The following is a 16,714-nucleotide window of genomic DNA, read 5'->3' on the forward strand; positions in this document are numbered from 1 at the left end:
CCCATGTTTATAAGTTGAAAAATCTTGGACCATCCATTTTTTGTAAACTGTTTTTGATGGGGTTAGAAGTTTTGGAATGGGCTGATTTGTGGTGATGATGATCTCCTCACCATAGAGATCATCCTCACCAAAAATCAGCCCATTCCAAAACTTCTAACTCATGTTTTGAAAAATGTTTTGCCAAAAAGTTTGCTATTGAACGTGACCCTATATATATATATATATATATTGTAGAATTTGACCCGGTAATGACCAAGGTTAAAACTCTTATAGAGCAAATGTTTCGATAAAGAGAAAAATCACGCGAGACAGTTTCTATCGGAACATTTTGAGCCAAACCAAAACATGCAACATGTAAGAGTCAATCGTTCGTTCCATTCTTAATCAAAATTGGAATGTCTAAGATGAAATATTTTGAAATGAAATGAAATTTTAAATCAAGAGAATGGTAAGAAAAATAATAAAGTGAATTGAAATAACACTCGAAGTAGCATTGAGACTGTACTTGGTCACCGTGGTAACAAGGCTTTAATGATAAAGATGATGAGATGAATGAATATTCAAACTACGAATAACAATAAGAAAATCATAAATGAATGTATTTCATGGAATTTAGAACATCATGAACTCGGCTCGCTTTAAAAAACTCGGTTGACTTGATCCATTTGAATCAATCGAGGTGTTTTTTACCTATATATAGCAATGCTTTTTAAGAATCCAAAATGTTTGTGATTAATATAAATGAGATTCGATGATCTTTTATTTCAAATTATAATAGAAAAAATCAATTCTTTTTTAAATCAAAACATATACATATCAGTTATGTCGAACGAATCGATTATATCCGAAGAAATCGGATGGTACAAACCGGATCCCACCAGAGCTTATCTAGGATCCGAATCTGAAATCCGGATATTGAAACCATGACAAAGATCAAGAAAGTGGGCAGTTAGGTAAGCTTAGACTTAGTTAGGTTAGAAAAAGTCCGAGGTTTTGCCCTAAAACTTAAAATAAAGGGCAGTCTCACATCACATATCCACCGTCCCTGATGTGGACATGTCATGCTCTCCCTCTCAGAAAAGTCAAACCATTGACTGGTTTGTTTTATTTTGATATTTTCTTCATTTTTATCTAAAAGAGATTTGGTGATGAACCCATAAAAATTTGGCCCACTGATTCGATCAAAGCTGTCAACTTTGTTGACCATCACCTTTATATGATCCTTGATCACTATTGACAGTTATGTGTTGATCATAAATTCTTAATCCTCCTAGTGAAAATTCAAATTTGGGCTATTATGAGTCAACATTTCACAAAAGATCTATGTAATGGATGGCTATGATCATCTAATCGTCTTGGAGTGATCGATGGTAGCTAACAGACTTAATGGACTAACAGTAGCACACCTTAATAGCATAGTCATCTTCTTAAAAAACTCTAATTTATGATCCTTAGAACTCAATAACTAATCTATCTTCTTTAATACTCTTAACAAAGAATAAACTGAAAATAGACCATCTTTCTTTGTTATTTGATGATGAATCAGCGACCCAACGATGATCATCGTAAGGAGACAAAGAAGAATATCATTCCCTCTAGCGAGGAACAATCGAAGAAACCAAACATAATTTACATCAAATCACCGAAGGTAATCCATGCAGATACACATAATTTCATGAGTTTGGTGCAAAAGCTAACTGGGAAGAATTCTGAGAAGAACTCAAACCGTAAATCGATCTCAAAAACCAGTTCAAGCACTATATTGACTACAACAAAGGAAGTTCCTGTTGTCTCCTCTCGTAGATCATCGGTTTCTTCTGTAAGTGATCAAATGGTGTCTAACCCATATTGTTATTTTATGTCAACTTGAGTTTCATCCACTCTTAAATTCTAATAACCTGAATTGTTTATCTACCAAGTTGTGTAGATTTCATTTTTTTTTCTTCTTCTGATTGGTAAAAAGTTAAAGCTAATCTTAAAAGAGAATCGATGTAATGGAAATTGAAAGTCTGAAATTGAGTTAATTTAACAAGAACAAAATAAAAAGGTAGCAATAGGTCATGACTCTAAAATTTTTATGAACAGATGTGTTTGGTTCTGCTGAAGATATCTAAGATGATTGGATTGGTAACCACGATGACCATAGTGGCATTTGGATATTTGACCTACCGGAGAACTCTAATATGTTACATGGGATTTGATGCATAATCAACCATTGATAGTTCCCTATTTGTTTTGATCACATGTATTCTTTTCTAGGATAAGCTAACATCCAAGAACCCTGAATCTCATCGTTTGGAATACTATTCTCCGATCAACTGAATCTTTCCAACTGTAATTATGATGATGCTTCCTTACTGTCCTAAAAGATAAGACTTCAACTTTTGCACCATCATCGCCTACGTGCTTTTGGGTATTATGTTGATTAGGTTCATACTTAAAGGTATATCGGAGTCAGCGTCAAGTTTCAGGTTTGGATCTCGGAAGACGCATTCTAAGGACTCAAAAAGAATAGAACCAAAATAAAAGATGTCGCCACAAAATCGGGCACCATATGTGTGTGGATGTTAGTGGTATTGTCGACATGAGGAAATGACTAGATGGGAGCTCAAAAAGAAGGGTACCACTGCAAAATTCACCATAAAGCGGTTAGTCATTGCGAACATGGATTGCAAACTGCAGTGGTGCTTACCCCAAAATATAAAAACATTTGCTTAATGTGCCATTATTGCCTAGGTGCTTTTGGTGTATCTAAGCTTCCCTTGATAGGGGTTCTCCATTATGTATTACCATTTCAAAGAGTATTTAACTGATCAATTTTCTTAGGAAATCCTTCTTTTTTGATAAATGATATATAATGGGTGAGATGCCAAGATCACACTTTAGGAAGTGGAGGTTTTGAGTTCGAATCCCCCACTTAGGGGCCACCCTTAGGGATTTATCCTAGAAATATATTTACTTGGTGCATTGGGGGGAGAGGATTGCACATGCCCTGAGGAGGGGATTGCATGTGCCTTGAGGATTAATAAAATGCTCTAAGAGATTCGGATACCTTGGTTCCAGGAAAAATAAAATAAAAAGGCATATAATAGGCAAACATCAGTTGATTACCTTAAGATGAGACTGAAAATAGATGTAGATCAAGGTAAGTGAGAAAAAGCATTTGAACATGCAAACTTCAATCTCAATAAAATGAAATCGCTGAACAAGATTGGTTTGATCTAACCTAAATAATTGGGATAATGTTCTAACCATGAGTTTTCTTTTAGGTAGGTTCTGATCATGATGATTTTTTTTTGAAGAGAGAGAGAGTTTAGTTATCAAATATTTATACAACACTTATAAAATATTTATACATTGTACAATTATTTATATGAAGTGATCTTGATCACCCAATCTATCTATCTATATATACATTAGAGTTTGCTCGCTCCTACTAACAAGAAATCTTCTTTAGGGTTAAGAGAGATAGAAGAGGAAAGGTAATAAAGTTGGAAGGGTATTATTGAAAAAGAGGTAGTAGAAAAAAGACAATAAAGTTAAAAAATATTCTCGAGATTTGTAGCAAGAATAAATCACAAGCCCTCTTTATGTTAGGGATAAAAAAGAGTGGGATCCATCTTTGCATTTTATTATATAGACTAGAATTTTCCTGTGCCTACGACATGGTCATCTTTTTTGGGTCAAAGGGGGTAAAAGGGAAAAAAACAATAAAGTTGTAAGGGAATTAATAGAAAATGGGGATAAGGGTAAAGACAACAAAGTTGGAGGGATATTATTTAAAAAGGAGATAGAAATTAAAAGGCAACAAAGTTGAAATTATTCCTTGAGATGTGTGTGAGATTGAATTTGAACCACTTTTTATGAGGGATAAACATTGGGGAAGACAACCATTGTGTTTGATTTTATATTGGAGTTTGCTTGTGTCGTTTGTCAGTGCCTATGACACGAGCATCCTCTTTGAGATTAAGGAGGGTCGAAGAGTAGAAGGTAATAAAATTGCATGGGTTAGGAGTAGTAGAGGAAATACAAGAAAGTTGAAAGAGTGTTGTTGGAAATTGAGGTAAAAGAGGAAAGAGAGTAAGCTTGGAAGGGTATCTAGGGAAAGGAAGATAAAGGTTTTATTGAAAAAGGTGGAAGATAAAGGTAATAATTAAGTTATAAGGGTATTTTTGAGAAGGGGTAGTAGAGGAATGCAATAAAGGTTGACGGGTATACTTGAAAATGATACCCTTTCCTCAAGGTTAAGAGGGTAAACAAGGAAAGACAATAATATTGGAAGGTATTGTTTAAAAAGAAGAAGAGAAAAAATAATAATGTTGGAAGGGTATTATTTAAAAAGGAAAAGAGGAAGATGATACATAAAGTTGTAGGGAGTATTTTTGGAAAGAGGTATAACAAATGCAATAATGGTTTAAGTGTATTCTTGAAAATGATGAGAAGAGGAATGATAACAAATTCGAAAGTTGTCCGCAAGATTCGTAGGGAGCTAAATCACAAGCCCTTTGTATGTGGGGGAGAAAAGGAGTGAGATTCACCATTATATTTTATTATATAGTAAAGTTTGCCCATGCTATTTGTGGTTTAGAAGGTAAAAGATGGAATATAATAAATTTGGAATGGTATTATTAGAAAGGCAAAATAGCAAAATCAATATAGATAGTTGTAGAGGCATTTTTGAAAAAAGGGTAGAAGAGAAAAGATAATAAAGTTGGGGGTATTGTTGGGAAGGGAAAAAAGAGAGAAGACAAAGGAGGAGGGATAACCATCATCGAGATAGTTTATGAATATAAATCTTGAGACAAAGGAATGTGATCCATCATTGTATTCCATATACAAGAATTTTTCCATGCTTACGGCATGAGCATCCTCTTTAGGGTTAATGGTGTGAAAGAGGAAAAACAAATAAAATTGAAGACGTATTATTAAACAAAAGGGAGAAGAGGGAAGACAATCAAGTTGAATATTTAATATTGAAAAATGGGAGAAGAATTGAAGAAGAAAGAGAATAAAGTTAAGGGTATCTTTGAAAAGAGGAAGAAGAGTAAAGGTAAAAAAATATAAAACCTATTCTTAAGATACATTGTTTATGGGATATAAATCTTGAGACAAAGAGTGGGACCTATTGTTATGTTTTCTTATATAAATATGTAAACTATTAAGTATATTTTGATGATGATCGAGTTATTCATTTCTATTTGATTGAAAATGATACGTAGGATATTATAGTAGAATAACTAGAAGACCCATATCGGTGGAGAATCTTGGTCATAACTCGTTTAGCGAGTCCAGTCAAATTTATTTTTGCCTATTTGTTACTTCATTTCTTGAGAAAGACAAAATGAGAAGGGAGAGAAAGACAGAGGCTTGTGTTATTCAAATTACAAAGTGAGATACAAAGTGTTTCCTTGCACGCTTTCATCCATTTGGAAATGGGTTCCCTAGTAAAGGAGAAACAAGTATCCCAATAGCCTATAGAAAACATGTTTCCTTAAAAATACAAATTTAGCTATAAAACGAATTTCCCAATAACTACGGTCCTAGATTCAAAACAATTTGTAGAATCTTCAATTTGGATACTTAATAAAGACCTTAGGGTATGTTTGATTGCACATGGAAAATAGGGTGGAAAATCAATTTCCATGGAAAATGACATTTTTCAAGTGTTTGATTGCACATGGAAATGGAATTCATTTTCCACCCCATTCAAAAAGTCTACTAAATCATGGATTTCACTTTCCCACCCATATGGGTGGGAAAATGAAATCCACCCATATTTTCCATCATCAATTCTTCCCTACCACCACCACCACCACTACCACCACCACCATCACCATTACACTAACCTCGTCGTCGTCGTCGTCACCATCGCTGTCGCCATCGGCTCCGTCTCCGACCACCTTCTATCTCTTTTCTTCTTTTTCTTCTTCTCCTTCTTCTCCATCCCTCACCTCATCCATCACCACTACCACCACGTTCTCCCCCCATCTTCCTCACTTACCTCCGTCGCCACCGTCACCGTCGTCGTTGTCGTGGCCGCCACCGCCGTCGTCGTCACCGCCACCACCGTCGTCGTGGCCGCCACCGTTGTCGCCACATCCTCCCCCCTCCCTCTTCCTCGTCATCTTCTTCTTCCTCTCCCCCTCCTATCATCTTCTTCCTCCTTCTCCTCTTCTTCTTTTTTCTCATATTTTTTCATGATTTTATCCATGTGAAATCAAACAATGGAATTTGATTTTCCAACCCTACCTATTTTCCACAACTAATTTTCCATGGATTTCAAATTCCATGGAAAGTGACTTTCCATGCAATCAAACATACCCTTAATGTTCTGATGCAAAAAAAAAAAAAAAAAAAACAAAAACAAAAACAAAAACAAAAACAAAAACAAAAACAAACAAAAACAAAAGAAAAAAGATTTAAAAAAAAGATAACAATGATTACACAAACATGACTTTGAAAATCGTTTGAGACTGAGATGACCAGTAGCCCAAGCCCTCTTATTATTTTCCGTTCGTGAACGAGATGAGATGCTTGTACAACATAATATAATACAACATAACCTAATATTTAGGGGTGGCAATCTTATCACGACATGGAAATGACACGAAATTAATGGATTTTGATTGAAACTAATTGAGTTTGGGTCATAATAATAGTGTCAACCCATCTAACATGATTATTAAATGGGTTGAGTCCAGGTTAGGAGCGTCAACTACTTTAACCCGTTTTGATCATTTTAGTTATTCTATCATTAATATGTAGTTTTAAGGGTAAATTCCCAAATAATTACAAAAGTTTTTGGTATTTTCAAAGTGTTGCTAATGTTGATAAAGTTATCATGTATTGTTGACAATTTGATAACATTACATGGTATTTGTGTCAACACATGTAACACTTTCGGCATTTTTTAAAACTTTGGTAAATATTTGAGAATTTACCCTAGCTTTAAATATTTCAACAATTACTTTAAGATTTTTTTAAATAATCTATTTTGGTGATAAAATTTTGTTTATGTTTTGTGATACTTAATTTATGTTGGTAAATATTGGTTTATAGTTCTAAGATTTTATTTTTGGTGGTGTAAATAAAACTTATTTTTTTCAATAAAGATTAGAATTTTATTAAACATGTTATATATGGATCGGATCAGCTATACCTATTTATAAATGAGTTGGGGGTTTAAGTTTTTGACACAATTATTACATGGGTTGGGTTTGGGTTTGGTAAATTTTCATAATACCCTCACCTACATGACACAAACATTAGATGACCCAACCCATTGCCACCCCTACTAATAGTCTAACAATGGAACTAGTAAGGATCCTGTGGGGGCAATTGTCCCCCCAAAACTTTGAGATAACCTTGTATTTTCAACTAACTAAATGTCACATTTGCCCCCCACTCCCTCACCTCCCTCCAATTCCCCCCCCCCCCCCCCCCCCCCCCCCCCCCCCCATTAGTTTTTGAAGATGACATTGCTTCTTTACTGGCCTTCTCTCATAGGCTAATTGGAAAAGACCTAAATATCCTTTTCTTCAACCAAAAATCTCTCAATTTCTTTCCAAAATCATTCATTTTCAAGCTCTTCAATCGTACCATTAACTATAGTTTTCCCCCCAATACAATAAAATCTTGGCTCCGCCCTTAGAAATGACTCGTCCAGGTTATATTGATATCGTCCATGAATGAAAAATACGAGATTTTAAAACCATGCATACAAACAAAATAAAAAAAGCCCAGCTCATAAAATTGATGGGCTTCTAAAAGACCATCTCATGGACCTTCATGGAGAGGGCCAAGCCCAATACTAGCTTATCCACTTCATACTTGAGAGTCACGTGAAGCAAAGTAAGAGCAAAACAACAAGATGTTGGTCTCCCTCCGAAATCCCATCTTCAAACGCCTCTCCTCCTCACTCCCTTGCCTTCTCATTCCTCCTCTTTTTCCCCAGTTCTCAGAATTTCCCCCAATAAGCTTCAAATCAAGGGAATACTTGTGCTTCAGTCGGATCTTAGCTACGATTTCAACCAATTCGACGACCTCCTCAGAGAATTCCATTGATGCTTCAACCTCTACTTATTTATCCGTTCGCATTGTCTGTAGAAAAGATGTTTCTGTGAGCTTCTTTTGGTTAATTTCCCCTAAATTTCGTTCCTTTATTAATTCTGTGTCATTTTCCTTGTTGGGTTTTGTTGTTATTGGCCAAACACATAAAATCCACCATTTTTTCTTGTATAGAAGTTGTTACTTTGTTAGAAACATTAATTTTTTAGGTACCATAGCTGCGTCTCTTTGTAAATTTTGGATTTTTTTTCTTGTTTTTTGGGTTTAAAAACTGTTCGGTGCAGATTATCAATAAAAATAAGAGAACAAAAATATATAAAATCCTTGGCAAGCAAGGGTCGATCCACATAGACAACGTTGATCCAGCAATTTTACTTTTTACTTAAAACAATCACGTTTTTTTTTTTTTTTTGGAAATTGTTTTAAGGTGACACACTTATCGTTATGTTTTCAATCATTGCATATTCTTTTTAGGACAACAATATTTAGAATTATTGCCCTTGTTGTATTAGTTCATATGGTTCTCTTATTGTATATGTTTATTGACCATTTGTAAATCCATAGACGAAAAATAAAAATAAAAATTGGATGCACTGAACACAGTCCCATTGGCCAGGATATGCTTTCGGACGCTCTTTTGTGTTTTGGAGCAAGTTCTGCCAGCATGGATGAGCCAGAAAGTTGTGAGAATTCTGATGAGGTAGACCGTTTTTTTTTTTTTTTTTTCAAAATACATTACATAGCATACTTTTGAGCATTTTGTTTATCTCATTAATTTTAAAAATGTCTGAATTCTCAAAACTAGTATCCCACTATCCCATGCTTCTTGTTGGTTCTCTCATCCGATATAAGAGAAAATCACATGGAGAAGCAAGTGGTGTAGTGAAAAAGAAGAAGAAGAATGGAGGCACCATTCCTCTATGTATATCAATGGATCATGGACGTTTAAAGTAAATGTATATATAATATAACAATAAAAAAAAAATCTACAATTAGTTGAAATACAAATGGAGAAATACTATTTTTTGTTTGGATAAGTATGTGTTGTGAGATGTCTAGTATTCTTATTGGGTTGGGCTTCAAGAGGCAAAACACTATCAAAGGGGACCTTTTCCCATCAAGCTACCCGGCCCATGCGGGGGTTTGGGGCTGCCCCGACATGAATTTGTGTGTGTGTGTGTGTGTGTGTGTGTGTGAATATATATTTATTTTTGGGTTAAGGTTTTGATGGTTTTTGCTTTGCGATGTTCCTGGCAGCTGAGTGAGCTGTTGTAATCTTTATTGTCTATTGTAGATTTTTCTCCCTCTCCTTTGTGGACATAGGAAATTTGCCGAAATACGTAAATCTTGTGTTCTCTGTGTGATTGTCTTCGTTTTTATTTTTGTTTGCTCTTGTTACGCTTTTGCACAATAGTATGAAAGAAGAATTGGCGGATAATGGTGGACACATTTTTATATATAACAATAAAACAAATCTATAATTAGTTGAAACATCAGATGGAGAAATACTATTTTTTGTTTGGATAAGTATGAAAGAAGAATTGGCAGATAGTGGGGGACACATCGTTTAGTAATGTATATTGATGATGTGACATGGGTTCTGGGCCTTATTGTGAATTGGTTAGTGGTTGCGGGCAGGTAATTGTAAACTCCTTCACTGATGTTTCACCTGGAAACCCACAACAGGAAAGAAATATAAGATGCAAAAGTGTAATTTTGGACACGGATGATGCACGCTACATCAGTGGTGCTTGATATAGCCAGAACACGTATCATGTTTTATCAATAACAAATATCAGAATCAGATCAAAAGCTACAAGTTCATTGACTTTTTGTAGAAAAACTTGACACTACCACAACTTCAGGATTTGAGCTTCCTGACAAACATCTGAAAATTTAAGTAAGACTTAAGAGGTGGGTCTTTGATATATCGGCATTTAATTGTTCAGATCTTATCTTTAATGATGGTGATTGCAATAAATATTTCATTTGATTGATTTATATAGTCTTGCATTATAAGTTTCAATGTTGTTCCTGATTCATCTCCTGAAAAAAATAAAAAAAATAAAAAAAATTGAAGCTTTGCTTCTGGTTCAAATTTGATTTATAAAAGTGATGTTTCTGCAGATCTGCATTAGTTCCATATTTACCGAGTGCCAAGATGTGGGTACATGCATTTCACATGCCGCTGATTCAATTGGGTTGAAAGAGATACCTAGTTATGAAGTCATAATGAATGAGGAATGCGATTGGATAAGAAAGACACAGGTCAACATATCCCTTACACATGACATGATGTTCTTTGAATCTATATTTCTTTTCTTTGTCGTTTCCATTTATCTTGTCATTTGTTTGTACTTGTTGGTTATGTGCATGTCATTAGATGATAATGCCTTCCCCTATTGGTCTAAACTGGAGAACTTCTTAAGTGATTCATGTAATTATTGTTCACACATTGGAGGCTCATTAGTATTGTAGCTTTTATATGCTCCCAATAGCTGACTTGCACCCTTCACTTCATTATCTTGTTGTAAGTTCTAACTTTTGAGGTACCGTACAGAGTGATCTGTGAAAGTAGGAAAATAATATTTATTTCATGGGCATTTCAAACTTCGCATTAGGAACATGTTTTTACATTATTGATGCTAAGGTTGTGAAAACACCTAGGTGGTGCATTGTGTCATGGGACAACAATTTTTTAATATTTATAGCTACTATAGATAATATCAAGAGACTTGTTTCATCAGTGTGTGAGAGGAATACTTGAGATTGTACAAGTACAAGCTACTTGAACTAGGTGACATGAAACAATGCATATTTGAGTTATTGTAGATTAGATCTTCATGGGTGAGGGGATCATATTTTATTTTATTAGTATCTACATTTTACAATTATATATGTGTATTTACCTATCCTATTTGTAGATAATCGATAATCAGATGGATTCATGTAGGACAATCATAAGTCAAGAAATATGACTAGTTAGTGTGCAACACTAATGTAAAATGTAAGATAAGGGATCCGGTTGAGCAGAATATGAGATGATCACAATTTTCCAAAATTCCTTAAAATAACTGTGAGTACAATGGAAAACTAGCTCCATTGAACAATGGCAATGGCAAATGTCCAAAAAGTCAAACTTGATATAGAAATTAATCATGATTGGAAATTCATGGGAAAATAAATTAGACTTTGGCTACTTCATGAAGAGTGATATTTCCTTTCAAAGCTAATATAAAGAGTCAATTAGAGTGAAACTTGTCAACGTTGAGTTGGTTGTACTTGTAGTTTTTTTTCTCATTCTGTTGTATGTGTTCATCAAATATAGGAGTCGTTTTTATGGTACAATGGCTTCCACTACTGCATCTTATACCTCGTGATATAACATGCTCTTCGACATTAAAGATTAATTTGGAAATTCTCATTGCATAAAATATGAGAGCTGCTATTGGCACTCCAACTTTTACTTATTACACCCCAATTAAAAATAAAGAAAATAAGTAAATGGTTGAGAATAAGTAAAAGTTGGGGTACCAGTAGAAACTTTTTTTTTTTTTGTTGTTGCTAGATTTTATAGTTTTGGGGTTTAAATTTTTATATGAGCCTAATCATAATTGTAAACAACTACTGAAATTGTTTCAACAAGTGTTATAATGTTGAGACTATAATTTGAGCTAAACCTTTGTAACATGTGAAGAGTGTTTTAATTTTTAATTGGGGTGTAATAAGTAAAAGTTGGGGTGCCAATAGCATCTCTCTAAAATATTCTTAGGGTTTATCATATCTTGTAATTAGCATATCTAATTTTTTTAATCTGTTACAGGAATCATTTCATCCAGTGGAGGTTACTGAGGGTCTTTGGATTGTGCCTGAATGGAGTAGCCCCCCAGTATGATTGCCTCAAGTTATCTCTTTTCAAGATTTCATTTCAGTTGGTTCCCGACTATATTTTGAAGATCATCAGTTTGGAAACTCACTGTGTTCTTTTCTCTATTCAACATAGTTTGCAAAAGTTTCACCTAATTAGATATAATTCTACTTTTCTGATTTTGAATGCTTGAATCTGCATGCACATATTTTGGGAACTTTTTCTATATTGTTCAAATTTAGGTTAGAATTCTTTCATCCGTATCCATGTACACCAGAAAACATTGTTGTATATTGCTATTTGTAACACATACTTGCATTTTATATTATGTTGCAGGATTTGCAAGCAATAAATATAATTCTAAATCCAGGATTGGCATTTGGAACCGGGGAACACCCTACGACTAAGTTATGTTTGTTGTTGCTGCATGGCTTGATAAAAGGAGGAGAATTCTTCTTGGACTACGGCACAGGTTCTGGAATTCTTGGAATTGCAGCACTAAAGGTACTTTGTCCCAATTCAAATGTTTAAGCCATAAATTTTCAACTTAACAGAAAAAAACCTTTTTGTGAGTATAAATTGTAGGGTCTTGTTAATGTGTGCTTTTAGGGTACACATTAAAATGCATTAAACACACCTTGGGAACAAGCACCTGGGGGTATTTTTGGTCTAAAAAAATTGAGGGCAGTTTCAGTACAAAAATCAGATCCCAAGGTGTATTTAATGTACTTTAACGGCACACGTTAACAAAATCCTATATTTTATTAAATAGCGAAACAAAATAAATACAACACTCCTAAGAGGCCAAGGAGACCTACAAGGCACTGAAATTTATATATTTTAGAGAGAATTATCAAAATGGCACAGTAAAATTGAAAAATTCCCAAAACGGCATCCTATTCATTTTTATTCTGAAAATGGAAAATTACTGTTTTTTGGGTTTTTTTTACCAAAACGGTAAATTTCTGAAATGGATAGTAATTTTTTTTTCTATTCTATAAAACAGTAAATAATTCCCATTTTAGTTTCAGTAAAACAGTTTTTAAAAAAAGTTATGTTTTATAAAACAGTGAATTTTTCCCCACTCAAATGAAAATGTTTTAATTCCAAAAACAATAAATTACCAATTTCAGAATTAAAATGAACAGTGTGCCGTTGTGGTAGTTTTTCAATTTTTCAGTGCATGTTTTGGTAAATCACCATATATTTTTAACCCAAAAAAAAAAAGGCACTGAAATATGATATTCTTTCACCAGAATTATTGCATTATATGCAGTTAGGTGCTGCCTTATCAGTCGGAGTTGATATAGATCCGCAGGCAATAACATCTGCACGCCAAAATGCTACCCTGAACAACATAGGACCCCAAAAAATGCAATTAAGCCTGATTCCTAGCAATACCAACCCTCATTCCGCGGATAGAAGAACATGTGGAGATGAAGAGCCACAGAGCCTAATTGGCATAGGGGCCATTACTGAAACAGAAAAATATGACATTGTCGTAGCAAATATACTTTTAAATCCTCTAATAGAGTTAGCGGATCACATCGTTGCTTATGCCAAGCCTGGAGCGGTTGTTGGTGTCTCTGGTATAATAACTGAGCAGGTATTGTTCCGGCTCTTGGTCCCAGTTAACATGGCAATGTGGTTAGACATCTTTATACTAAAACATAACAGTGGGCTCCACTCCTTTGTCTCAAGATTTATACCCCTATAAACAACGTATCTTGATGACGGTTGTCCCTCCTCCTTCGTCTTCTCTCTTCTTCTTTTTCCCAAGAATACCCCAACTTTACAATCTTCTCTTCTACCTCTTTTGAAAAACACCCCTACAACTTTTTATATTGCTTTTCCTTTTTTCCTCTTTTCCAATAATACCCTTCCGAATGTATTATTTTTCCTCTTTTACCCCCTAAATCCCAAAGATGATGCCCGTGCTGTAGATGGCAAGGTGTTCCTTTGCTTTCACCATGCACGTGTCATTCATTCAAGGAGGTCATGACCCACCATTCAATAAGACCTATGTAACCAAGACAATCCATTTCCTAAGAATTTACTGTGTCGGACCCTGTGTTGTACTCATGTGTCAGACACAAGCAGACACCCTACCAAAAAAATATTTAATTTATATCGATTTTTCCCCAGCTATTATATATAGAGGAAACTTGAGGTGTTGGATCACAAATACCTGTACCATTCCCTTTGTCATTCCAAAATTTTATGTGGCAAATCTATCGAGTTGATTTTTGGTGCATAGGTTCACCAAGATCTGGGTAAAATACTAATGGAATAAGTGTGCCCTAAGAGTGCTTCACGTGGCAATATTTTCCATGGGCTACATGGGGGACAGGTGTTTGTGACCCTACCTCTTGTTTCTATATCGGTTTCCTCATACATGTCATTCACATAATTTCAATCAGCTACTCTAAATACATTCTTTTTATATTGTATATTTTATATGAACTTTGAGTATTTTAGAATTATATTTCTCAACATAATTACTCGACTGTATGGGTGTGTTGAGCTGGTGAGGGTCAGTGTGTCACACACTCTTTATCTGTATGGACTTTTGAGATGTGTTTGGGTATTTTTTTTGTCATGCTGGAGTGACCTCAAGATTGTACCTCATATCGCACACCCTGACGTGAAAGTGTATAGGAACCATAGATGCTTTTTCCCACATATCTCGATGAAAAACATCTATGGTTCCTATACACTTTCACGTCAAGATGTGCGATGTGAGGTACAATCTTGAGGTCACTTCAGCATTATTGTTTTTTTTTTCACAATTATGGTACTCGCCAAGCAGTTCTCGCTTGGGCTAAAACCCAAGTGGATATCAGCCGAATGATTTGTCCTCATTATAATTTTGTTTTGATCTTTTCCTAATGCAGCTTCCACAGATCGAACAACGTTATTCACAGTACTTGGAAGGCATATCAGTGTCAGAGATGGATGGTTGGGCATGTGTCAGTGGCACAAAGAAAAGAAATCTCCAATGAAACTGACAAAGCTATTTTGGCATAAGCTCACTTCATGAACTTGGCAACGTATGTTTGATTAGTGACATTGGATACCTGATTTTGGTGTTTCGCTGGTGCCAAAAACTTGAGTTCATTGTCCCGTTTTCACGCTTTATGCTTCATTAACATAAGGCACAAGTTTGACTCCTCTTACTGGTGTAAGGAGACCCCGGATTTGTGCTTGAAATGTACCCTTTTGTCACACATGATTTTTATTTTTATTTTTTATTGGTTGTAAAAAAAATCAAGTTTCTATTAGTATTACAAGAAATTTATACATCAAAATTTTATATCTAAAGTGAAGTATTTGATATGAATATAATTGTAAACATGGCTCCACCAGTAATTTTGGCCTGTCAGTATCAATTTTGGTGTATATAAAGTTCTAAACAAAGCACGTTACACTAATCCCCATTTGTTGTTAAGGAATGAGGTTGCTTCTCAAACATGTCTCTTGAAAAATAATTTCACTAAAGTCTACAGTTTTCTTGTAATCTTTTTATAATTTTGTGATTTTAAAGAACAAACCTTCTTTTTGACCAAAATGGGAAGCTCATAGGACATTTCTTTGAAAACTTGTTTAGTTGATAATTTTTGCATATTTTTAAAAAACATTATGTTGTCCATTCTTGATGATCTAACACAGAACTTATCCTTTTTTTTTTAATGGATCCAAATATATGATCTTCTTTCGAAATTTCCCCTTATTTTTGGGTTAATAAGTATTTTTTTTTCATAAAGGTCCCCTTAAAAGTTTTGAACTACCCAAAATACCATTTCTCATATCTTTTGCATTATTTGAGTTTTTCAATTGTGATTTTAATTCTTTCTAATGATTTGTGACGAAGTATGATGAATGAAGGATGATGTACTCATAATTTTGAAGTTTTATGACGATGTAATTTTTTATACGTTTTGTTATTATATATACATTTCGGGTATTTCTTGAAGATCTTCCAATGTTAAAAGTGTTGAGTTCACCACTTGATAAATCTTCATAGAATATCTAAAATACTTATATAATAATAGAAAAATGAATGTTTTGGATCAAATGTTACGCTTTGACATAATTTATAATTTTGTGCTACTTGGAAATATTAAAAATAGGCTAATTTAGCAAACATGTGTTGAAAATTGTGAAATTTATATTTCAACTCACTATTCATTTTAATTCCAAAAATGGTAAATTACCACATTTTTTAAATTAAAACATTTTGCTTAAAGCAAGGAAAATTTTCATATTCTATAAAGTCTAACTTTTTTATATTATTAATTAAAATTAAGTCAGGAAAAATATTTATTATTTTATACAATATGATTTTTTCCCTTTTTTAACTTTAGGTGAAATATATTTTAATTTAGAAAATGGTAATTTCTCCTTTTGGTGTGTGAAAATTTCACAAATTTCACAAATTCTACATGGCATGCTCAATCGAGATGTGACAAGTTCAGGAATCAGAGATCCATGCTATTTGGGTTATACAATTCCCTCGAGATACACTTTTATAGAGAAGTGAAGCCGTGTATCCCAAGGAGCACAAATCTATCGTTTTCGAACTTGTTACGTTAGGATAGTCGATTGAGTTTTGCCACGTGGGATAGTCAGATTATCACGATTTTTTTTTTTTTTTTAATACCTTTTATAAAATTTTCTCTTTAAATTATTTTGATTTCGATAGATAACCATTTAGAATATTGACTCCAAAACATTAACATTTTCTATTGGTATTGTTTCGATTTTTCTCTAGATTGAAAT

At 34.1% G+C, this 16,714-nt stretch overlaps 1 protein-coding gene across 3 annotated transcripts; it reads left to right on the plus strand.

Annotated features, from left to right (window-relative positions):
- The first annotated feature begins 1,479 nt into the window (after positions 1-1,479).
- LOC147387621 (ribosomal protein L11 methyltransferase-like protein) lies at positions 1,480-15,106 on the plus strand. Of its 3 annotated transcripts, none has more exons than XM_086421730.1 (7): positions 1,480-1,819; positions 8,684-8,767; positions 10,195-10,335; positions 11,891-11,956; positions 12,272-12,439; positions 13,212-13,541; positions 14,830-15,106. In XM_086421730.1, exons 1-7 carry the CDS (start codon positions 1,535-1,537, stop codon positions 14,935-14,937), a joined length of 1,182 nt encoding a protein of 393 aa, XP_086277856.1. In that variant the 5' UTR covers positions 1,480-1,534; the 3' UTR covers positions 14,938-15,106. The 3 variants fall into 3 exon arrangements, with proteins under 3 accessions (XP_086277856.1, XP_086277857.1, XP_086277858.1); XM_086421731.1 differs by lacking the exon at positions 1,480-1,819 and adding an exon at positions 7,863-8,119; XM_086421732.1 differs by lacking the exons at positions 1,480-1,819; positions 8,684-8,767 and adding an exon at positions 7,863-8,119.
- The last annotated feature ends 1,608 nt before the right edge of the window (positions 15,107-16,714 follow it).

The sequence above is a fragment of the Akebia trifoliata genome, chromosome 13 (assembly GCF_017979445.1).
Source record: "Akebia trifoliata isolate Shusen 1 chromosome 13, ASM1797944v1, whole genome shotgun sequence".
NCBI lineage: Eukaryota > Viridiplantae > Streptophyta > Magnoliopsida > Ranunculales > Lardizabalaceae > Akebia > Akebia trifoliata.

Coding starts and splice junctions, on each gene's coding strand:
- LOC147387621 (XM_086421730.1), top strand. CDS start 1,535: ATGATGAATCAGCGACCCAACGATGATCATCGTAAGGAGACAAAGAAG. Junction 12,440..13,211: donor TTGGAATTGCAGCACTAAAG/GTACTTTGTCCC, acceptor CATTATATGCAG/TTAGGTGCTGCCTTATCAGT. Junction 13,542..14,829: donor CTGGTATAATAACTGAGCAG/GTATTGTTCCGG, acceptor TTCCTAATGCAG/CTTCCACAGATCGAACAACG.